This window comes from Peromyscus maniculatus, chromosome 8 (assembly GCF_049852395.1).
Source record: "Peromyscus maniculatus bairdii isolate BWxNUB_F1_BW_parent chromosome 8, HU_Pman_BW_mat_3.1, whole genome shotgun sequence".
NCBI classification, from domain to species: Eukaryota; Metazoa; Chordata; class Mammalia; order Rodentia; family Cricetidae; genus Peromyscus; species Peromyscus maniculatus.
The window spans coordinates 52828877-52852500 of NC_134859.1; the positions used below are offsets into that span (position 1 = coordinate 52828877).

Here is a 23624-nt window from a genome sequence, read left to right on the forward strand (position 1 = left end):
ACTGGGGGGTGCGGGTGGTATTTTGGGGCCTACCTCTATCAGTCTCTGGCAGAGATGGGGGGTAGACCTGAAAGGTCAGCTATTCCTGTACCTGCCACCCCAGCTTGAGGGAGACAAGTGCCTCCTTTATTTCTCAAGGACAGCAAGCTCAGGTTTGCTCCTCAGTGGGAGCTGGAAGCTTCTGCAGTGCTCGGGGGTGATCATTCGTTAAGGGGTCTGTTCTTCGGGACGCTGGCCCTGGACCCCTGGTGGAAGGTGAGGCTTGAACCCGGATGCCCACAACCTGGCAATTTGTGAATCAATACCTAAAACCTGCATGTTGTTCTTGCTTGGTTTCAGGGAAGGCCACATGGCCTGTGACAAGTGGGGCTGTCTGGCCTCTTGGGGTCCTCTCTGGCTTCAGTGTGAGGGGTATGCATGTGTATGCTCACAGTGAAATGAGGTTTCAGAAATTCTTGAGATTCCTTTGTGCCTAATCATGAATTTCTATACAGCCGAGAAGCCCTGCTTAAGCCTGATTAAGGAGAAAATGGCAAGTCTGGCTCAAGCTGGTCCAGTGTGGACCCCCATGTGGCATGGTTTCCCCTTGAAAGCCTCGGGGACTGCTCAGGGTCCTCAGGGTGGGGGTGGAGGTGGGGAACAGCTTACAGGGCAGACTCCTCATCTTGCCACGGCCCAAGGGAATCCCGAAACAGCCCTCGGCTCTCACCCACTCCAGTGCTGGAGGACCTCACTCACGCAGGAGACTTGAGACAAGGGGCAGGGTGTGAACAAGGACACAGGAGAGTAGAAAGCAGATGAGTGGGCTGCAGCCACCCAGCTCTTTGGAGCTGAGTCAACAGAGTCCCAGCTAGGAGTCCCAGCCTCGATGGTCCCTGCTGCTCTGGAGGCCCCTGTGCAGGGCAACTGGGAGAATCCAGGCTCCTGGGGCTCCCCTGACACTGGAGAGACAAGGTATTCTTGGATTTCATGGATCCCAGGAACTCTGTGACAGGAGTCACTTGCAAAGCCACCCCAGAGAAGCCAGCCCCCCCCCCCCCGCAACCCCCCCCCCCACTCACACACTCACCGTAGTCCTTCCTACAGTATTTCTTCATGTTCATCTTCAACTTCCCTTTGGAGGCCTTGCAATAGGAGTCACAGTCTGCAGGGGAGGACACAGACAGACACTCATTAGGCCGCTAAAGAATGGGCTGGTGGCCGAGTGGGCCACCTCCCTAGATACCCAGTGGTATCCATGGGCCAGGCCGAGCGGGTGGCCATTCAGGGCAGGCTGGCTTTCTCAAAGAGGCCAGTGGGACAAAGGCCACCCCTCTCCCATCAGCCCGGTGGAATATTTCAGCCTCCACGAGAGCCTTCGGGACCACTGTATCATGCCACCCAGAGTTTCCAAGCACCAAACCAATTCCTTCTGCCTGAAGATGCAGCCAGGGCCTGATTAAAACGGATAGAGGCCTCATTGTCAACTCTGCCGTCGGGGTCTGTGTCCGGCGCTGGCTTTCATGGCATGAAGCCTCTGGCTGGGGTTAGGGCCCCAACAAAAGAGGTCACAGGGGAAATTAGCAGCCCATGAAACGTTTGAAAACCTCTTTGGTGTCCACTCCAGTGAAGTGTGCAAATAAAATGCCCACGAAAAAGAGTTTAGCCCTAATGGGCCCCACCGCTGAGAGGCAGGACTGCTCGCCACTGGCTGCTGGCCATTCCTGCTGGCCACAGCTTTGGGGGTTCCAGGCTCTAAGAGAGCCAGGCAGGCAGCAGATGCAACGTTTACCTGTCCTGCAGTGGCTTTGTTGCCCCCCCCCCCAAGGCAGCCTAACCGTGTCCTCTCCTGCCAGCCATTGCCGCTTGTGGGAAACAAGGTGATGTCATCTCTTGAGGAGATCTGCAGGACAGCCTAACAGGAAGCGGCCAGCCACCCCCCCCCCCCCCCCGCCCGCATCGCTGTGCATGCTGGATCTCCCGAAAAGTCTTACAGCTGGTTTCTCGGGTAACTGCTAGTATTCCCATTGGGCAGGTAAGAAAACTGAGGCTCCGAGTTAGGCAAGCTACCTACCAAGGTCAACAAGGGAGAAAGGAATGATGCATGTGGGGATACAGAGGAGGAAGACAGGTGCACGCCACCACTCTCTGCCACCAGCCTGTGGCTCAGGTCTGCAGGGGACAGTCAGTGACCATCTCTCCAGAACTCGTCTCTAGCTCCCAGCAAGCAGCTCTTCTCTCAAGGCACCAGATGTTCTGACTGGTGCCTCCCTTAACCAACCAGTGCAACTCTATCCTGCCACCGGGAGCCATGGCCACGGTCCCACAATTGGGGGCTAGCCTCTTGGGGCCCAAACTCAGGGACCAGTTTCAAGAAATGGAAGAAAATCATGTCCTCTTCCTCCTTGTCCTGTGGCCTGTCCCTTTGGACTCACCTCAGGATGGCCCTGCCCAGGGACTGTGGAGGCTGCAGCATCAGGCTCTCCCGCCAGCCGGGCGGGTGACTGGTTCCCGGGGTAGGGAGATTTTTATAGTACAAGGGCCAAGCTATGCAGCGTGTGGACTTTACTCAGTGTGGCAATGCCCAAAGTGAAGGCAGGAAAGGGTAAAGCCCAATACTACAGCATCACCCATCACGGCTGCCCTTCCTAGCTGGGAGCAGCTATCCTGGGGAGCATCTGTGCCGCGTCTGCCGACTCACTGGCAGCATGGCTGAACCCGGGTTGTGCGTGCATTCTGGTGTTTGCAAGCAGGTTTGGTCAGTCTCCTGCGCTGCGCTCCCCACTTAGGGAGATGAACTGAGATGCAAGTGGAACCGAGTGACGTCACCGCAGGGTCAGCTTAGGGACCACTTGGGGCTTTTGTGTAACTTTTTTGTGAAGTTGTTGGTCCAAGTGAGTGTGCTTTCGTTTCCAATCAGGAGGAAGTCACAATGCCCCGAGTCCTCCGCACAGGTCCAGCAAGGCGTACCCATGCGACAACCCAGATGGAGAGGACACTATTGGGTGTGTCGGTTTTGCAAGAGGGAGACATGGTGCCCAATTTAAATACTGGAAAAGCTGAGCTTGGGCCTCCCCAGGGGGGCCCCATCCTGCCAGGTAGGAGGAAAACATTCAAGTCCCAGGAACAAACCACCCCCAAACCTTCAGCATCACTGCCCAGACCCTGGGAATAGCCAAAGTCCTAGAGCTAAATGTACACCCGGGACAGATAGTATCCAAGAATGGGCAGCAGCCGCCATTGCCTAACGGCACAGTGCTCTCAGAACCTGCGTGCCAGGGCCCAGCCATCTTGGTATTCCTCAAAGGCTGCACACACCCTGGTGGCACAGCCAGCTCGCAGGAGGCCTTGGCACTATTCTGTGGCTTGATGAACTCCTCTCTACCTGTAGCCCGGTCCACTGTACAAAAGAGACTCTAAAGTTCAGAGAGTCTCACCGGGGCAGCCTGTGAGCCTAACTAAGCCCTGGTCCCCGGTGCCTGCCCCGAAGTACAATACCCTGGAGTTTCAAACACCACTGAAGTCTGAGGTCTACCCTCAACATGCTCTAATTTCCTTCACTGAAGAGGCAGCCTGCGTGTCTGGATTTTGAATGCTCCCTAGTGGTTCCAGAACGTGAGGATGTGTCTGCACCCAGCACCTGGCTCAGCAGAACAAAGTCCAGACAGGCGACTAACTCAAACTCAGAAAAAGAAGCCGGTCTCCTCTGCAGAATGTCCCTTATTCCCTCAGATTCCAGTTCAATACTGAGCTAGGAAAACACACCACACCCGTTGGCGTGGTGTGGGAAATACAGGTAAACAGGCTGGAGGGACGGGCTGAAGCCGGGTTTCCTCTGGAGAAAGGGAAGAACCTCCAGAACATGGACACAGCAAGAACTACTTTCTGTGGACTCCATGTTGGGTCCAGATGGCTGCGGTCGCTGGACAAGGGGTCCCTGGGTAAGGAAAATGGCCTTGTACGCGGCTTCCTTCGTTACCATCACACAAACTGCAGAGACAAACCCCAGTGGAAAGCCCAGCTCTGACTCCCACAACATGGTATCTACTTGGCAGCCACTCACAAGGCCTCTCCTTGTTTTGTTCCAAAACAGCTATAAAGACAGTGAAAAAAATGAAAATTCACACGGATGCCAAGAAAGAAACTGATAGATGACCCAATGCCGGAATCTGGGAGCAATCTCAATTAATTAAAGGCAGATGGTGGTGGATGAGGCAAAGCCTATCGGGGTTTTACCTCCAAAAACAGTCCTTTGTCTCATGAAAAAAAAAAGATCACAAAAAAGGAGGAGGAGGAAGAGAAGGAGGAAGAGGAGGAGGGGGGATGACAGGAAGACCACGAGCAGCAAACAGACAGACAGGAAGCTTGGGCAGGGAGGGGGAGTTGAGGGAATCTAGGACTGCAAGCCATTTGCAGTGACTCTCTGGATCTAAGTCGTGGATGCAGAGAATCAGAAAAGGCGTGGCCACAGAAGACAGCAACTCCACGGTGCAGAAGTCAGTCCTACCAAAGACCAGCTAGCAAGGTCTGGACCGGTTGAGCTCCACCACTGGTCTGACGTGGGGATCCAGCCATCAGAGCCATGCAGGGGTCTGCCAAGGGCCAAGCCATAAATGCAAGACGGCCATAAAGCCTTTCACTTACTAACCTCTCCCATAGCAGCTCAGAAGCCGTCACTTACAGTGGGCATAACAGGCTCAGGACCGTCTAAAAAGACGCAGCTTCTGTGAAACTAGGGAGGAAACAGGGCTGAACTCACAGCCCACAGGGTACATAAGAGTCGGGGGGTGGGGTACTAGGGTAACTCAGAAAGCCAGTATCACAATTAAAATTCACTTCTGAGGCAGCAGGGAGAATGAAACCCCAGAAGGAGATTCAGCACAGAGGATACACCGTAGAAACTCTCGAGACGTAGAGGGACGCGCTCCAGATGGGAAAACCAGAGAGAATGCGGACACACAAGAGAGTGGAGAGTTGACCCACGACAGGGCTTCAGCAGAGGCCAGAGAAAAATAGAAACAAGAATCAAGGGCAGGATGTCTAAGACCAGGACAGAACCACATGGGCAGAAGGAAAGGGTTTGATGCATTTTTTTCCCCCAAAAGCAAGAAAAACAGCCCAACACCCAGATACGTTTTTGTGATACATAGGAAATGCTACAGTAAGAAAAATATACACAGATCAAAAACCAACAATAAAAAGAAATGGACTGCCGGGCGGTGGTGGCGCACGCCTTTAATCCCAGCACTCGGGAGCCAGAGCCAGGCGGATCTCTGTGAGTTCGAGGCCAGCCTGGGCTACCAAGTGAGTTCCAGGAAAGGCGCAAAGCTACACAGAGAAACCCTGTCTCGAAAAACCAAAAAAAAAAAAAAAAAAAAAAAAAAAGGGACAGATGATCACTGAGTAATGTCTATAGGGAGCAAACTTCCAACACAAGGATTTTATACCTAGGTAGACAGTCTTCTCATACACACTGGACAGACACACACACACACACACACACACACACACACACACACACACATACACAGAGCATTCTCAAGTGTGCAGAGCTCAGAAAACAATTTCATATTTGCTTTCCAACTACCTATAAAATAAGAAATGAGGATTTTGAGAGGGGAAGTTATGCTACGAACACACGTCTCCAAAGTCATTAAACATTAAAGTTTGAAATTTGGTTCTACAACTTAAGTCAAATATCAAAACTGTTAAAATGCTTACAAAGGAACACTAAGAATATCTGATTATAAGAATTTTAGTTGGAACTTTAGATCATATTAGCAAAAACCAGTAGAATAACTGCTTAAATAAAAATGTCAAGGATGTTATTTTATGTTTGACTCTGCCAAATAAGATACTTCTTTTGAAATACCACAAAATGCCAGATAACTCAAGAAATAAATTACAAATAAAATTATGTCAAAAGATAAGCCAGAGAAAATAGAAAGTATAAGAAGGCATTTTTGATACATTAAGATCATAAAAGAGGAGTGGGCAAATTGGCTTGGGGTAATATTTTATAAAAACTTAAAAAAATCACACACAAAAAAACTATTTGAGGATAAAATGATGAAAGTGGCCGGGCGGTGGTGGTGCACGCCTTTAGTCCCAACACTTGGGAGACAGAGCTAGGTGGATCTCTGTGAGTTCGAGGCCAGCCTGGTCTATAGAGTGAGTTCCAGGACAGGCTCCAAAGCTACACAGAGAAACCCTGTCTCAAAAAAAAAAAAAAAAAAAAAAAAAAAAAAAAAAAAAAAGATGAAATCGAAGGATCTACCACTCCTTTTCAGAAACTGACTCCACAATACTCAACTACTGCATAAGAAGGTGTTGACAGTTACTCTTTGTTGTCAATTTAACTGCTTTTAGAATCATGGGGGAGGGGTGGCTAGATGCTGGCATTAAGTTTTCAGGACCTTCACTGACACACCTCACAACCACCTATAACTCCCGCTCCAGATCTGATGCCCCCTTCTGGCCTCCACAGGCACTGCACTCGAGTGCACATGCTCAGAGACACCTACACACACAGTCACACCTCCAGGAATGCTGAGGCTGGTGTTTCCAGGGAAGCGGCTGAGGGGAGGAGACCCAACATCAGCATGTCAGCACCATCCAGCAGCCAGAGGCTCAGACCCAACGAAAGGAGACCAGAACAAAAAAGTCAGAGAGTGGTCACTCCCTCTCCTGGGCTGCCCCTGATGCCCCCTGGACCACTCTGCCTCACCACACCTTGATGACTGACCGACCCTCTCCCCTCCCCGAGGCCCTGAGCCAAAATAAACACTTCCTCCTTTCAAGTTGTTTTGTGAGGGACTTTGTAATGCTGAAAAGCAAGGTAAGGCATTCACAAGGATGGAAGGGAAATTTTAAAAGACAATTTAAATGGGGACAAGGGTTTTGTGTCCCAGCAAATGCAAACAAACAAAAGGGAGCCAAGAAGTAGAAATGTTACTATCAGAAAAGTCACAAGTCAAAGCAAGCATGCTCAAAATGCGTAAGGAAAAGTTACCCAGTAAAATTATTTTATGGGGCCAGCAAGATGGCTCAGGGGGTAAAGAGGATTGCAGCCAAGTCTGACAACCCGAGTTCAATCCCCAGGACCCACACAGTGGAAGGAGAGAACCAATTGCTACAAGCTGTCCTCTGACCTCCACATGTGCACCGTGCATACCTATGCCCACACCGATGCACACAATAAACAAACAAATGGAAACGTGTCTTAATTATTTTACATGTGTAATAAGATTTCACTGAAACATATTTAAGCAGAGACAGACAGACAGACAGACAAAGACACACACACAACTAAGTAGAAAAAAAATGTTAAATTAATTATAAGAAGCTGTACAGTCCACACTTCCTGACCACACTATAATTAATAATACTTGTTATGACGAAAGAAAGGATCAAAATAAGTAAACCAGACTTAGCCTTAGAAACTTAAAAAAAAATGAGCAAAACAAAACTCAAAGAGAGAGGAAGAATTAATAACAGCAGAAGCAGAAATAAGCAGAATTGGAGGGGGGGGAGCTTAAAATTACAAATACACCCAAAGCTTGACTCTTTGAAATGCCTCCAAACACACTAAAAAAAAAAAAGACCAGACAAAACATTGTCATGTCTAATTATGAATAAAAGAAAGAAAACAGACAGACTAGGAAGAATGAGAAAACCCTGACCTAAAGAAATGTTGTGAATTAGAAGACTATTGTACAATGACTCCGGGCGACAATCCTGGAATCTGAATGAAATGCCTATTTTCAGGAGAACTGAAATGACCGAACTGAACAGACAGACTTGAGAGATGTCTAGAACGAGCCGGGTTCACAGATACGGCCATGTGAGCCTGTGATAGACATGGCCATTTCATGCTACTTGATTTATTTAGAAACTGAAAAAGACGGAACATTAGTAAATGACAGACTGCACCAAAGCACTGAAATCGACCATTTCACAATGCGAAGACATAAACAAAAAACAATACCACAGTTTCAGAGGTCCCAACCTTGATACAACGGCTGCCAGACCCTGGACCAGACATGGCAGATCCTACAGACCCGTGATCATCAGCCTCGTGTCTAGAAACCCATCCACTCTACCTAGTGGTCTGGGCACCCACCATCCCTCTCCTGCTGACCCTAGAGATCTCTGGCTCAGTGGTCAGGTAAACACTGGCAGATCTTCAGGGGCACCTGCTCCAAGGTGCTCCTTCCACTGGGGTCTCTCTTCCCCCACCAAAGACAAGGGTTGCCAGGGTTGGCCCCAGGTGCCACCTGGTCTCCGCTTGGACATTCTCCGTCCGGGGGAGGGCTGCTGGGACCCAGAAGGGGCCATCTGCCCAGCCTGTGAAGGCTCATCCCGGCTGGCTGGCATCCCAGCCCCTCTTGGGAGCTGCCTACCTCCTTTTCAGTGCTCCCACCTGCTCTCCTGACCAACCCACAGCCAAGAGCCAAGAGGTGCCCCACAGGCCGAGCCCCTTCAGGCCTCTCCTGCACCTTGGGTAGCTGGCCCCCCGCTCTGCCTCCTGTGCCCAGGTGCCAGAACCCTGCTGGGCCAGCCTGCTCGCGGCTCCAGGCTCATCTCCAAGCATATGGCAAGCAGAGCCTGGCGGCCTATGGCGGGAGCCTGGGGCACCGCAGCTGGCACCTCCCCTCAGAGCAGGGCGGGGAGCTGGCAAAGGTCTCCCTCTCGTAGCCCTGGCCCACTCTTCAGCCATGCCTCTGCGCCTGCTCCTGTTGCCATTGGGAAGCTGCGGGCTGGACAGGGTGAGCGAGGGACATCTAGACAGTGTGGTCCACCATGGGGTGGAAAACCCTAGGGAGTTGGGTGAGCTCTGCCCGCCCCCAATGGCTTGGTGCTGGGTAAGGGTTCTTGGTTCCCTCTGAATGGGAGGAAATGGCTCAAGGAGAGAAGGGAGTACACCCAGCCACTGTCTGTCTGTCTGTCTTGGTCAGGTCATTCTCCCCAGCAGGTGATAAAGGACAAGTGGAGCCTGACCCACAACTGTATGTAGCGTGGACTCTGCCCAGGCCAGCAAGCCCAACTCCAATGTGTTCAGCATTCAGGGGACCCAGGGTAACCCAGGGGAGTTCACAACAGCAATCGTGGGGCAATGGGGGCAGCACTCCCAATTCTTACTCCTGGTCATCGGCTGGAGGTGATTCCCTTCTGCCAGGCAAGACCACCTTCTTGACCCCCTCACCAACAAGCACTTGTCCAAGCATCGAGTCACTTCTCCCAAAGATCTGAGCCTCATGGAGCTCCTTAGTCTCCATACCAACTGTCTCCCCAGTGGGTGCTGGTCTCGCCCACGGGTTCGTCACCCTGCAGTCCCACCAGCCTTAACGACAAAATGTCCACTAACAGTGAGCTATGGGGCTCCTAAAATGAAGCCACTTCTAGCAGCAGACTGACATGGGAGCTGAGTGTACTGTGCTCGGCGACCTCTGTGACAATCAAGTGGGAGAAAAGGCCCAAGTGTGGGGCCGATAGGATGCTCGGGAGGTAAAAATGGTGCCTTCTGCCAAGCCAGACGACCTGAGTTCAACCCCCGGTACGCACGTGAGAGAGGGAAAGAACCAACATTGACGTGTTGTCCTCCGATCTCCACAAGTGTGTGCACAAACACACACACACACACACACACACACACACACACACATGCATACACAGACACACTATATATATTATATATATATAATATATAATTATATATATATATATATATATATATATATATAATTATTAAAAGAAGCCCCAAAATGTTTAAACAAAGAAAGCAAATGATTGGATCCTTAACCCACAAAGAACCACAAAGAACTCAATAAAAAAATAGACTGGCAAAACATCAAGGAGGTAAGCAGGTGATTCACAAGAAAGTAAACTCGAGCCAGGCAGTGGTGGTACACTCCTTTTATCCCAGCACTTGGGAAGCAGAGGCAGCTGGATCTCTGTGAGTTCAAGGCCAGCCTGGTATAAAGAAAGAAAGAAAGAAAGAGAGAGAGAGACAGAAAGAGAAAGGAAAACTCAAAAGTGCATGAGGAGATGCAAACATTTCCATTTCCAATTTCAAAGACCCACGCCTCAGCCAAGGGAAGAAGGCACTCCTGCCCAGGAAACCAGCAGAAGTAGGCACACACACACTCATGCCAAGTGGCTGAAGCATGCCTGGCACTGAAATGTCCCTCCTCCAACACAGCCACGTTGTTTCTATGACTTTACCATTCACTTGAGAAGTTCTCCTACGCGCCTCCCTACATGGCTGACTCTGGAAAGTTCTAGGTAGATCATGAGACAAAGAGAATAGCAGCTGGCATGATGGGGGGGAGGGGGGGGAGAGCAGGCCAATCACATGAGTTCCTCTGTGAGTGTCATGAAAAGAATGAAACCCAGAAAATGAAGTCCATGAGCTGGGCACATTGGTAGAGAAGGACAGGAGGTTAAGTGGAGAGCCAGAGACATGAAGGTCATCCCCGTGAGGTCAATGGAAAGCCACGCAATGTAACCTTGTCACACAAGGGATCTGCCACAGTCTCTCAGGATCTAAGCTCCCTTCTTCCTAAACACCTGTGTTTCCAACAAGAAAGGCTCCTCCTCCATGCTGTCCACGTGGCTTGCCATGCCAGGTACTCACTCTGGAGACCTCAGCTCTATGTGGAAGCAACTGATGGGGGTACTAGCAGAAACCACTACCGTCAGGAAAAATGGATCCTACAAGCATGTCTTCTGGTCGGCGGCCCTTGACCACTCTGGGCCCCCATGTCCCCATCAGTGAAGTGGGGTAGCAGCAGTGATAGTGATTGCAACACACTGCAGGATTCAGGTAGGAAGGAGGGAGAGGACAGACTGTTGGACATGACCGTGGGACTAGGGGTGGCCTGGGGGACCCACCTGGAAGTACAGGGTGAACAATGCCTTTTGGGTATGAGACAACCAACCACACAACAGGCCACTCCCAGGTTCGGCAGCTACATCTGGGTCTCCAGTGCCTTTCCTTTTGGGACTCCATTGAGCCTCGACTGTACCTGCTCCTACTCGCCTGCTGGGCAGCCTCTCTCTGAGCTCAGTGGAGAACGTTCTTGATGCTTAGCATCCACGCCACAGTCTAGAATGGTCTAGTCCTCTTCCTAGCAACTAGACCTAGTGTCCCCAAACTTGGTATGGGGTTCATTACCAACGATCCTGGGGACTTTGAGGGCAGTGTAAGATAAGCTAGGGGCCGTGCCCAAGCCTGCCCAGACAAGTGGAGCCATAAACACAGGCTCCATGACACTAACAGTGGCCAGCTGCTCATGAAGGCACCTGGCTGGCAAGTTCTTCAACCTTCTGAACACTCTGACCGTAGAATGTGCACACTGGCACTGGGTGGAGGTGGGGGTGGGCAAAGAAGCGAGGAGGCCAAGATGCTCTCAGAGGCACAGGCTGCCGTCTAGAAAGAACGTCTCCGGGCCCTGTACAGGGCAGTGAGCGGTCTTTAGGATGTGGGGTGTGAGTGGGCAGAGCCTGCCACGGCCATACAGTTTATAAGTTATATAAGTTTCTGTGTGTTTACTTGGGGGACGCAAGTGGGAGAGATTTGTCCCGACTGCCGGCAGGCCGGGACGCAGGAAAACTTCAGCTACACAGAACCCCCAATCAGACTTCAGAAGGCAACTGGTCACTTCAGTGGGAATGGCAAGTCTTAGAGCTGGGGACCCTGTAGGGGACAGGGTGTTGGGGGGCGTGAAGGACCTGGCAGCCGGGATGGTGGGGAGGCTACCGAGGCATAGAGGCGCTGGCGCTGGGGGCCCCCACACAACGGTGTGTCCTTGAACCCAGCACTGTGCCTTTGGATTCCTGACTTAGGCCAATGGAGAGGTGACTGCCATCTTTTACAACCCTGCTAAGACCTGACAGGCAATCAGCACCAGGGTCACCGCAGCAGCCCTCATTATTCTCACTCTAACTTAAAGAGCCGCGAGAGAAAACCAACTTTACTGTGTTTCTGTCACATCCAATTTCTCTTTAAGCCCAAAGACATTTCTTGCTCAAATACGTCCTTGATTCCCTGAGTTATGGCCGACCTCTGCCTGTCCTGCTGCAGTCTTTGGAGGGTTTGTTTCCTCGGGGCACGCCTCACACCGTAATAAAAGGACTATCGGTTTCCTTGAGTATTGTCTCCTTTCCTAGCTGAAGTCGGAGGCTGTGTGCTGGGTCCCCAGGGAGGAGGACACGCATCAGGCCCTCAGCAGGTATGTGCTGAACAGGCCAGGCTGCTGCTGCTGCATGCACATGGTGGGCCAAGACCCCTAGGCCCCACTTGCCTTAGTCCAAGGGCGGAAGTCACTAGGCTCAGTATCAGAACCCACAGGAAGCAGCCAGTCTGGGTCAGCAGTAGAAAAAGTAAAGGCTGGAAGCAAGATTCCAAAGGATGGAAAAAGGCAATTTGGGAAACACCACAATACATAAAAAGTGAGGCTTGGCACGCACGGAACCCTGCCTGAGGAGGAGGGTGGGAGCCGATAAATCTTCCTTCTCCCGGGAGCTTGGATGGGCTTTGGTGTTTTATTTGGACTTTAATAACACGGATCCAAAATCCACCACCTTATTATGAAAATATATTTGCAGATTTTAAATACCAGCCCTTGGAGTCTGCAGGCCGCTCTCACTCCAGAGACGGGAGGTCTGTGCAGGGGAAGCCCCTAGAGATGAGCAGCCCCGGTCCCATGCTACCTGGCCTCCAGGCCCATCCTGCTCCAGTCTTTCCTAACACACCGGGACCCCCAAAGGGCAAGACAGAGGTATGCTGGGCTTAAGGAAGTGGGACAAACAGGCAGGCCCTTCCGCCCGCCCGTGGCTGATGACAGTGTTGGGGCGGCCTCAGGCTTCTTCCCTGTGAGTGCTGCGGTCTGGCTGGGGGTGGGGTTCCTGGCTGGAAGAGGTCAGGGGCTGTACTGACCACAGGAGGGAGCAGCCCCTCTTTTTCCACTGGAACAAGAGGGTGCAAATGAGTCCTCAGCATGCTCTTTCTTCTTGCTGAACAAGATGGATTGGAAAACAAATTGGCTCAAATAAAGCATGTAATCAGATTAGAGCCTCTTGCCCAGAGCCTCTGGGGCTGCAAACCGCCCTCCTGACTGCAGGAAGGACACCTTGGCTGGCTAAACCAGCTCCCAGACATCTAGAATTTTCTCTTGACCCTCAGCTATCCTCCCACAGGATGTCTGCTATGCAAAGGGATAGCATGCAGACCACCCCCGACTTTAGGACTCCCCTGCGCCCCCACATGCAGATACGACCTCAGCCTTCGAGGGCAATGGTGTCCAATCCAAGTAGTAGGAAGGGCTGGATGTGGGAGGGAGAACTAGGATGGCCCCTGCCAATGCACTGTGCACCCCGCTTACTGTGTGACCGGTGCCACCAAGAAGTAGAACCAGTATTGACTGCCACCCACGAGAAAAGAGAGGCTCCAAAAAGCTGTGTCAGCCACTTCCTGGAGCTCCTAAGATAGGTCTCTCTGTCCAACGACATGGGCGCTCTGAGGACCACTTGAGCACTGACCCCTAAGTGTCCCTGTCCAGTGCAAGGGCCACCCCTTCTTCAGAGGCCTGGGCAAGAACTTCTGTGTGGCTGCTGTGGTATCATCCATCCCTTCCACCACCCCCTTCTCCGAATACTGCCTCCTGTGTGCATGATGCCCTGCCCTTCGGTCCACCCGCCATGCCTTTGGGAAATCAAGCCATGTTCACAGCCTGCCATATTCGAAGTGTTGTTGGACCCAGGGAAGAAATTCCTTTTCCCCCAAACTATTTCTAAAATTCTCATCCAAATGACGGATGAGTTCTGGCACCAGCACTCAAGAAGAACTCGGACAGGAAAAAGAAAATAACAGAGAGAAGACTCGAGAAAGACAAGACACTTGGGGCTCCTAGTTTGAAAGGCTTGTGATAAACAACTTATCTCCGGAAAATAAAATGAGGGCTGACAGGGGAAGCACCATCAATAAATATCATCCAGACCACCTACCTCCCCGGCCAACCACAGGACAGACTTCACCAGCACCCACAGCATCATTGGGGCCTAGAACTCGGTAAGGTACTTCTAGATGTTTAAAGGACACGCTCTTCGTCATCAACGACCCATTCCGTAACTTTCCATGGACTGCGGGACTGAACACAGGCCACAGGACTCACTGTGGCAGAGTTAGAGGAGCGCTCATGACCCCAGAGGCAGGCCCGTCCTCTCTTTCCTGCTGCCTGAAGTTCTTATCCCGGTGGCCCAAGGGTAGAACAGGACTGTTCTTGGCTGAGCCTCGCCTGACTTTTGTAACCCTCCAGATGGTCTTAGGTCCACCTTCTGGAACAGTCTACACCATCCCAACCACTGAACCAACAGGAGAGCCCTCTTGACTCCTCCAGGAAGAGCCCACTCCCTCGGTTACCAGTACCACCGACTCAGGATGGCGGTTAGGAACCCCCCCCCCCCCCCCCCGCCCCGAGTCTGCCCATCCACCCTTCCTGTTCCTCAGCTGTTGCCGTGAGAATGGGACAGAATTTGCCTCCTATTCACTTTGTGGCCAGCTGTACTGAGTGCTGAGTGAGAAACAGCTCCAGATTCCCTGGAAAGCATGATGGGAAGCCAGTGAACACTGAGAATCACTTAGCTGTTTTTCCGCAGTTCTCTGGGGAGAAGCAGTGAACAGGGAAAGCTCTCTAAGAGGCAGAACTGCTATCCAAAAGGGAAGCCCCTCAGGTCGTCATTCATAGCTTAATTATTCTCTGTTTACAAACACTGAAAGTAAGTTGTACTGCCACATTATGAACATAATATCCTGGCATCTATACACAGCCACCCGAGTATCTACGGGGAGATTCAAAGGCTCTAGGACCATCCACAGGTACCAATATCCACAGATGCTCAAGACTCTCATTTAAAAAAAAAAAAAAAAAAAGCAGTATCTATTCATATTCACTGGCCCACCCCCAATCTCTCTCTCATCAAACCCAGGATCTCACATGTGCTAGAAAAACACTCTGCCACCAAATTCTTTGATATTTCATCTTAAGATGGAGTTTTACCCAGGTTGGATTCAAATTTGTGATGGCCATGAGTACACTTGAACTACCTGCTGGGAAGTTCCTGGTCAGGCCTCTTAGAGAGAATCCAGAGCACCTCTGGTGGACAAAACACCAATCAGCTTTCACTTACGTCGGGGTCATGTGTGGCAGACACCTGGTACCCATAAAGCCAGAAAGCAGCAACCCATGGGACTCATTCACAGGGCTAACTCAGGGTTGTCTGGTCTCAGATGCCTCCTTGCTTGGTAGTTGACCTCTTTGGTGGCTCTGAGGGCTGATCCACATCCTATTTCCTTCCTCCCAGAGACATGCTCAAGAGTTCTGAAACCTTTCATCAGCGTCAAAGTTCAAAATGCTCACCACTCCCAAGAGTTCTGCAAACCCTGGAAAGTACAGACTGAGCTTTTGTCTGCTTGTGATGAGCTACCCAGCTGGCGAGGGGTGTCTGCTAGGAGAGATGGGGATAGGTTCTCATCCTAGGAGGAAAAGATGCAGAGACAAAGACCTACATCTAAACTAAGAGGCCGGAGGTAGCATCTTAAGACTTTCCTAAGATTCCAATTCTGCCTCCTAAGATCAATCTTTTAGAGGCTTTGCTTGAAGACTCTAAATCTCCAATTATATCATTGACACTAAGTTCAGTCAGCCCCCCACAATCACAGCTCTGCTTGCACAAATTCGACAAACTATAGATAAACAATAATTTAGAAGAAAAAAAAGGCATGTGTATTAAACATGGACATCTCCTTATCATCATTCTCTAAAGAAAACCATTCTTTAACTCAATAGTTAAGAGTGTGTGTGGCTATTCTGGAGGACCTAAGCTCAGTTCCCAGCACCCTCCTCAGCTGTTAACTCCAGCTCCAGAGAATCCAATGCCCTCTTCTGGCCTTTTCAAGTACTGCACTCATATGTGCATATATCTACACACACACAAACACAGACACCCACACACACAGACATAAATAAAAAATTAAATTGAAAAATACACTATGTATACACAGCATGTATGCCATTTTAGGCATGTGCAATCAAGGGGTGAGTTAAAACATATGGAAGGATGTAGGACAATTACATGCAAACATTATACTAGTTTATGGAAAAAACTTAAGCATCTGTGGATTCTAGTACCCTGAGGCCCTGGACTCAATTCCCTGTGGATACTCGGGGACCACTGTATCATTCTCTCTTATCTGCCATCTGTGCCATTAGGAAACAGCAGCCCATCTGGAAGATCAGCGAGCCACTTTGGACTTGAGGCTTCATCCGTTAAGCAGCAAGGACCCAGCAGGCTCTCAGCAATGCCAGTTGGTCCACAGAAGGTGACATTAGTGTCCGTGGATCTGGAGTTTGGTTAACAGTTCAAAGGCGGAGTTGGAACCATCCACTGTACTTACACATCTTTCCCACATAGTACAACCTGAAGGGTCCCTTTGACGGGAAGACCCAGTGCTGTCTACTGAGTACGTACTGTAACCCCAGCACCCACGACAGGCCCTAAAAATGCACCATGGATGAATATGCAGAAAATGAATAAGCGGACAAGTGCGTAACTTCCTCAGAATTCCCAAGGAATTCTGGGAGTTGGTGAAGGGACAAGGCGAACATAAAAAAAAAAAAAAATACTCCCAAGCCAGGCTGAACAAGAAATCCCCCACTTTCAGCCTGTCGCCCAAACGAGGCCAAGAGAAGGATTCACAGCACAGGCTCTGTCTTTCCTAAGCCTTTCCAATTTGCAGAAAAGGCTGCACCTGCCTCCGTCCGTCTGCGGCTGCTAATCCACTGTAACAGCTCTGTGCCCCCATTCTATCTCCCACTCGGCGGGCAGGGTTATCCCGTGTATTCGCCTTTAATAAGCTGAAGCTATTCGGGGCGCTGTATTCACTGGTATCTGCTCCCACCGGCCTGCCCCACAGGGTCTCCTTGTCAGATTTCCCAGTGAACAGGGGATTTTGTGTTCGGCAGGGAAAACAAAGCTGCCCCAACGGGGATCCAGTTGGCTCTCAGCATACTTCTCCAGGGAGAGCCAAGAGTAGACACAAACTGGAATTGCTGTCAACACCAAAGGGGGATTCAGATGAGCCGAGCCCGGCTCCCGGGGAAGCTGTGGAAGAAAGGGATGCTCATAGCCCTGGTGCATCACCTCTGCTGGCTGCCTCAGCTCGGTTGGTTAGGCCAGCGTTGATGAGGTCATGCCGTGGAACGTGGGGGCACCCTTTGCTCCATTTGCCTGTACCTCGAACCCAGGCAGCTGTTAGGCAGGAAGCACACTCCTGGCTAAGAACGGGCTAAACTGCTTCCTATACAGAAAAAAACGGCCTTGTGTTCTGATGCCAATTACTACAACATCACAGTGACAGGTGGCCACAGATGCGCTGGGAGTCAGCAGAGTGGTCCAGATGACTTATGTGCAAACTATACGTGGTAACCAACTGTGTCATTCTCCACGTATGCATACCTACTATGGCCTGCACTACCCAGCAGCCCTTGTTGTTAGGTATGGTCATGCGACTGGGTTCTAACAAAAGAGGCGTGAACACCAGTGATACCGAACACTCCTAGGCTAAGCCTATAGAAGTCACCCATGGGCTTCCCAGCAATGACTCTGTAGCTCCAGGGGATGGCCCAAAGGAAACCATCCAACTAGGGACACCTGTGGGTGACGGCTGTTGCATGAGCGAACAATGACTGGACTCCAGGAGATGTTTGTCACGGCACATGCCTGACCAATACAGGACCGTGAGCAGTTAAAGGATCCTGCATAGAGATAGCAGCGGGGGCGGTGTGTATGGCAGAGGAGAGGTGTGAGATTAGCGAGACAGAGTGACCAGCCAGCTGTGAGAAAGGCATGAGGACCCCAGAGAACAGCCAGGACTTTCTACAGTGGAGAAACGCCAGAGAGTGGGCAAAGAGAAACCCATAGTGGTCTCTAAAAAATCCTTTTGAATTACTTAGTACCATTGTCCCTCAAAACTGGAGGGGTCCAGGACCCCTGACAGGGACCAAAAGCTGAGGACACTCAACTTCCGTAGACATTATGGTACAGTATGTGCAGAGAGCCTACCCACATCCTTCCTCCTGCTAAAAATCATCTGTAACTTATAGAACCCGATACAAGGAAAATGTTAAACAGCTACTGTATTCTCCATGGAAAGAGAAGGGGAAACAACATAGATGATGTCTTGGGTTTGTGTTTCTTTTAAGTCTATGATTGGTTGAATCCATACACTCCAAACAAATGGTCACAGAGGCCTGAGGTAGCAGAGGTGGTGGGTGTCCCGCCCTGCCCTCCTTTCTGCCCCACCCCTCACCACACCCCGCTGCCGCAGGTGCCGGCTGCTAATCACACATACTTGCAGCCTTTGGCTGATGCACACTGCTTTGCTGGGCAGTATCTGGGCAGTCACAAGACGCAGGCCAGCTCCAGTAGGGAGTCCACAGCCCATCTCGTCAGCTGATGCTGGCAAGTGTAATCAATGTCCTGGCTTCTGTCCCTACCTGCAGCTTCTCACCCATGACCGCATCCTCAGAGCTTCGTCTGGTCTGGAAGCCACTTGTTTTTAGCCCTACGCTCTCTTGCCTTCCTTGCCTGGGAGCACCCCTCAGTAAACTACCCCCACAACAAGCCCTCTCACAGGCCCCCGAGGTTCTGGGGAGCCTAATTTGAGACAGCTGATTCCAAATCACCTGCACACACAGCTGACACTGTATTACCTCTTGAACACACAGCAAAACTAACGCATCCAGGAAGAAGGGCAGGCATGACATCCAGCCCGAAGAGGATGCTGGATTATCCGGCCCCCAAGGGAGACCATGAGGCTTCTCTGTCTGGTGATGATGGAGACTCCTTTGGAGTTTTAGAATCTCAGGTGGACCTACCCATCCCTGCAGCTGAAGGAGGTGGCCTCCTGGGACAGTACAAATACTTAGCCAGGAAACTCTGGGCTCTGCCACCTGTTCAGGTGGGTGATGAAGAAGGACCTGCCTCGGCGAGCCCAGCCCAGTTTGGGCTTTTAAGAAAACCTTAAAGTATAAGCCAGAGAGAGGAGTCAGCAGTCAAGAGCACCAGCTGCTCTGGCAGAAGACCTGGGTTCAGTTCCCAGCAACCACAGGGCAGCTCACAATCATCTGCAACTCCAATTCCAGAGGATGGGATACCCTCTTCGGGCCTCCAGAGCACCAGGCATGTAGTGATGCACATTCATACATACAAGCAAAACACTCATACACATAAAAGTAAAATTTTAAAAGAAAAATCTTGACGCAGCTTTCTGGGCAATCCACTGTCTCAAACAGTCCAGATCTCCCTCCGGTGGGAGGGACTTTTCTCTCCTCCCACCTCTCCCTGCAAGGAAGGCAGGGTGACTTGGTAAAGTGTCAACCTCCCGTGTGACCTAGAGCAAGTCTCTGCCCCCCTCGAGGACGCAGTCTTCCATCTATCAGATGGGGAGGCCCTATCACTGAGCTGTCTCTAGGCTCCCCCTGGTCTGAGCATCATGAATCCTACTCCCAGGATCCTGTCTGCGCAGCAGGATGCAGACGGTGGTTAGCAACAGACATTGGGAGGGAAAATAAGTCACCTGGACAGCTTGCTCATGTCCAAAGTGTGAATAATCCTAGCACAGCAAACTTCTAACTGCCAGCATGATGCCCTGGAGGCAGGGTTAGGGAGGGATGCACACCTCCTCTGGAGAGCCAGAGTGAACAGGTATGTCCATCCCACTGCCATGCATCCATGTCAGGTGTCTCCTTATGTAAGACACATTCTTTCTCCGTTCTTTGATCCCCCAAATGTCCTGATGCTTTGTTTTGAAGATAAGAGTTTCACTCTGTAGCCCAGGCTAGCCTGGAATTTTTGATCCTCCCACCTCAGCCTTCTGAGTGCTGGGATCACAGGTGTGGGCCACCATACCTAACTGTACTTGACTCCTAAGCAGAGACCATGGAACAGAGACCTTGTCACAGACTGGGAAATGCGGGTTTCTCTGAAGGAGGGAATGGGAAGAGGGTCACTGTGTTCACGGATCTGAGGTGCGGAATAAACACAGGTCCATGATCTGTTCGATCCCATCTAGAAGTGAGCAGGCAGCAGAGGGAGGGGACCGATTTCACATGGCCACACCCAGAACTTTGAGAGCCAAGGGAGAGAGCGGCAGAGAAGATGCCCTGCCCAAGGGGCTGGCATAATGGCTGGGGGGGGGGAGCACCTGCTGTACAAGCCTAAGGGCCTGAGCTTTGCTGCGATCTCCAGAGCACCTGTGAAGAAAGAGATGCTCTACCCCTGTGCCTCTGTAAGCCCGGCACTACTGTGGCAAGACAGGAAAGTGAAGGCGAGAACGTCTGGGAGCACGTGGGCCAGCTAGTGTGACGTAAACAACAGGAGAGACCCTACCACAAGAGGGAAGGTGGGAACTAGTTCACCAGACCTGCCCTCTGACCTCCTCATGCACACTGTGGCACACACATACCAGCATATTCTCTTTCCCTCTCCCTTTCCCCCCACCTCAAAAATTCAGAGGTGAGGTGAGGTGGGGACAGGACCAGCCACGCATCATGCAACTGAGTGGAGCATCTGTATCCGTCTGACCTCAGGCCCCCTTGTCCTCTCCAGTGTGAAGGCTGGCTGTGTGTACCAGAGGAAAAGCTACCCACTGGCCAGGCAAACCCTATCCCTCGTCCTCCCCCGATGGCGATATACACACCTAGATGCAAATTATCCTGGTCACCTCCACAGAACCCAGGAAGGGCTTCACAGGCTACTTCCAGGCACTTCCCCTAGGAACGTAAGGCCAGCACTGGCCCACCAGACCCTGCCCGGCTGCTGGGAAACAAATTCAGGGGATCCACACTTGGCTTCCGAAAAGGTCCTAGGGTCTTCATACACAGCCCAAGCTCACCCTGAAACTCACTGTGTAGCCCAGGCTAGCCTCAAGTTCTAATTCTCAGTCCTCCTGCCAGGGCCTCCCAAGTGCTGAGATGAGAGGCGTATGCCACCACGTCTGATACTGCTTCCAGGATTTTGAGCTGAAAGGGTACTTAATAGGTCATTTAGCCCAACTCCATGGCTCCTATGAGGACTGGGCCCAGCCAGGGCTCTGGAGCGGCTTGCCGGATCTTCCACAGGGCTGGGGCAAGTATTCATGGCCAGGTTCTTTAGGGTGGACTTGATGGCTCCAGTGGCGGGTGTTACAATCATTAAATCCAGGGTGGTTTGGCATCGGACAGTCCATTTAATCACAGAAGCTGCCAAGGGTGCGATGCTCCAGTCTCAGGGCTGGAGAGGTTTTCACTCCCTCACCCACTTCACTGGCTGTCGGGGTTTGGAAGGGCAATACTGACAGCAACGGCCTAGCCCAGCCCTCCCTGGGAGTTTAGGGGTTCGAGGCAGAGGTATGGGCTGGCACAGCCCGAGATGCCCCGTCAGACGCCCTGCCTCGGCCAAGCTCTGACGCCTGCGCCCCACCCCCACAGCCTCTGCCAGTGAGATCCCTGGGATGTGGGGTGGGGTGCTAGGGTCCCCTCTCCTCTTTCTTTCCCTGACACCTGTCATTTGCCCCGTCATGCACCCCCCTCAGGTCCTGGGGAGAAGAACGCCCACGAAGGGCTGAACATGCTACCCCACTTGCTCCTCTGGCCTCTGAGCTCATCCCTTTGTCCTCTCCACCTGCAAAGGCCCAGCGACAGATGAACAATAGGGTCACTTGCTTTGTGCTGCTTGGGGTGACAGGGAGCCCTGGCAGGGGGGGTGGGGACAGAGGCTTTCTAGCCTCGCTTGCACCCAGGCTGACCTCTGCCCTGCCCTCTGTGCAGGCTCATGAAGGGCGGGGGGCAAGGAGGGGGATGGGAGGGGACCGGGGAAAGCAAAGAGAACAAGGAAGGTAGTGGACAGGAAGGGAGGGGAGAGAGGGAGGGAGGGACGGACGGACGGACGGACGGACGGACGGAGGGTGGGCAGACAGAGCAGAGAAGAATTAGAGAGGGAATCTCGAGAGCGAGAATGAAAGAGAAAAGGATCCACCCGGGCTGCCCAAGGGCAGTCACACCACATTGAATTGCCACTTGGGGGTCCCCATCAGTGACCTGCAGGTGCAGTTCCACACAGTTCAACCTAATACAGAACACATCCCATAATACATATGGGATCGGTCTGGCTTCAAGCCATCAGGTAGGGGCAAGTCCCACTGGCTAGTGGAGGAGGCCCGTGTTTCCCTGGCTCTGTCCCCGGTTTCCTTTCCTGAGAGTTCTGGCAGCTGGGCTGATATCAGGACAACTGGGTTTAACCCCAGTGTTGCTCAGCCACCACTGCCGCTCTGTCCCAGGGGGACACCCAATTATCATCACTTGCCTGCGAAGTTCCACACCTCCCAGTGTGGACAGCCTCAGCACTACCTCAAGCACCAGAGCCCAAAGCCAGTTTGTGTCGAGGGTGGAAACCCTGGCTGAACCCTGGTATGAAACTGGGTTAGAGAACTTACCTAGAATGCAAAGAACCCTGGGATCTACCCCCAGCACCTAAAATCAAAACAACCCCCCCCCCCCAAAAAAAAAGCCCATGGCTGATACCCTTTTGAAAAAAATTGCTCATAGTCTTTCAGCTTCCACTTCCTCTACACTCACCGAGAAGACACCGGATAGTTCTGGATATTTCTCTCCGTGATGCCCCTGTGAGGGGAAACTCAGAGCTCACACATCCACAAAGCCAGGGGCTGGCCTGGGCTCAGGCTGGACACAGCATGGCCTCCACCTCCAGGGCACATGGGGTTACTGGTGACAGCAGGGACCACATGGGCAGCACTATTCACTTTCGGTGACACTTCCCATTCATCATATTCTCAAAAGCAGCCCAGGATCCTTTTTAAACACAATGCTTAGTGGATCACATCACCACAGAACGGCTTAATGAAGTAAGCCACAAGCAAGCCAGCTGCACAGCACATTGGGGAACAAGCAAGGAATTCCTGAACGTGGACTGTGCGTCAAGACACTTATTTTTCAGAGGTGTGTTCTGAAATAGTTAGGGATGGGCTGTCATAATGTCTACGTTTTTCTTTAAAGGCATTTAGGTAAGGCTGAGGGGGTAGCCAAGGGGAAGAGCACTTGCTTGACATGCACAAGACCCCAGGGTCTGATCCCAGGACCAAAAGGTTTTTTTGTTTTTTTGTTTGTTTGTTTGTTTTTGTTTCTGTTTAAGCAAAGAGAGGTTGACACAAACTCCGCACATCCAAACTGTCAAGTCTAGGCCATGCGCACGCTGCTGTTCGCCAGTCCTGCTACTCTGGTGAAATCTCTCAGAATAAAAATTTAACCAAGGCCAGTGAGAAGGAAAAGCACTTGCTGCCCAGCCTGATGACCCGAGTGCAACCCCCAGGGTCCACAGGGTAGGAGGAGAGAACCAACTCCAGCAAACTGTCCTCCAACCTCTGCGCTAGTGCCACGGCAAATAAATAGATGTAAAAAAAAAAAAACCTTGAATGAGTTAAGTCACATTAATGTGAGATCCATCAATTTATAGTGAAACTCAAGACTACTTTTTAAAGACGAATCTTAGCATGGAAAAAATAGAGCAGATAAACAGTTAAAACACAA

General features: G+C 51.4%; 1 protein-coding gene across 2 annotated transcripts in view; it reads right to left on the reverse strand.

The window, feature by feature from the left end:
• Ntn1 (netrin 1) overlaps window positions 1–23624 on the reverse strand; it is a 202685-nt gene that overhangs the window by 15473 nt on the left and 163588 nt on the right. For both annotated transcript variants that reach the window (XM_015992368.3, XM_006973498.4), the window contains exon 6: window positions 1070–1144. In XM_015992368.3, the coding sequence (XP_015847854.1) occupies window positions 1070–1144 (75 nt within the window). The remainder of the gene's footprint in view (window positions 1–1069; window positions 1145–23624) is intronic.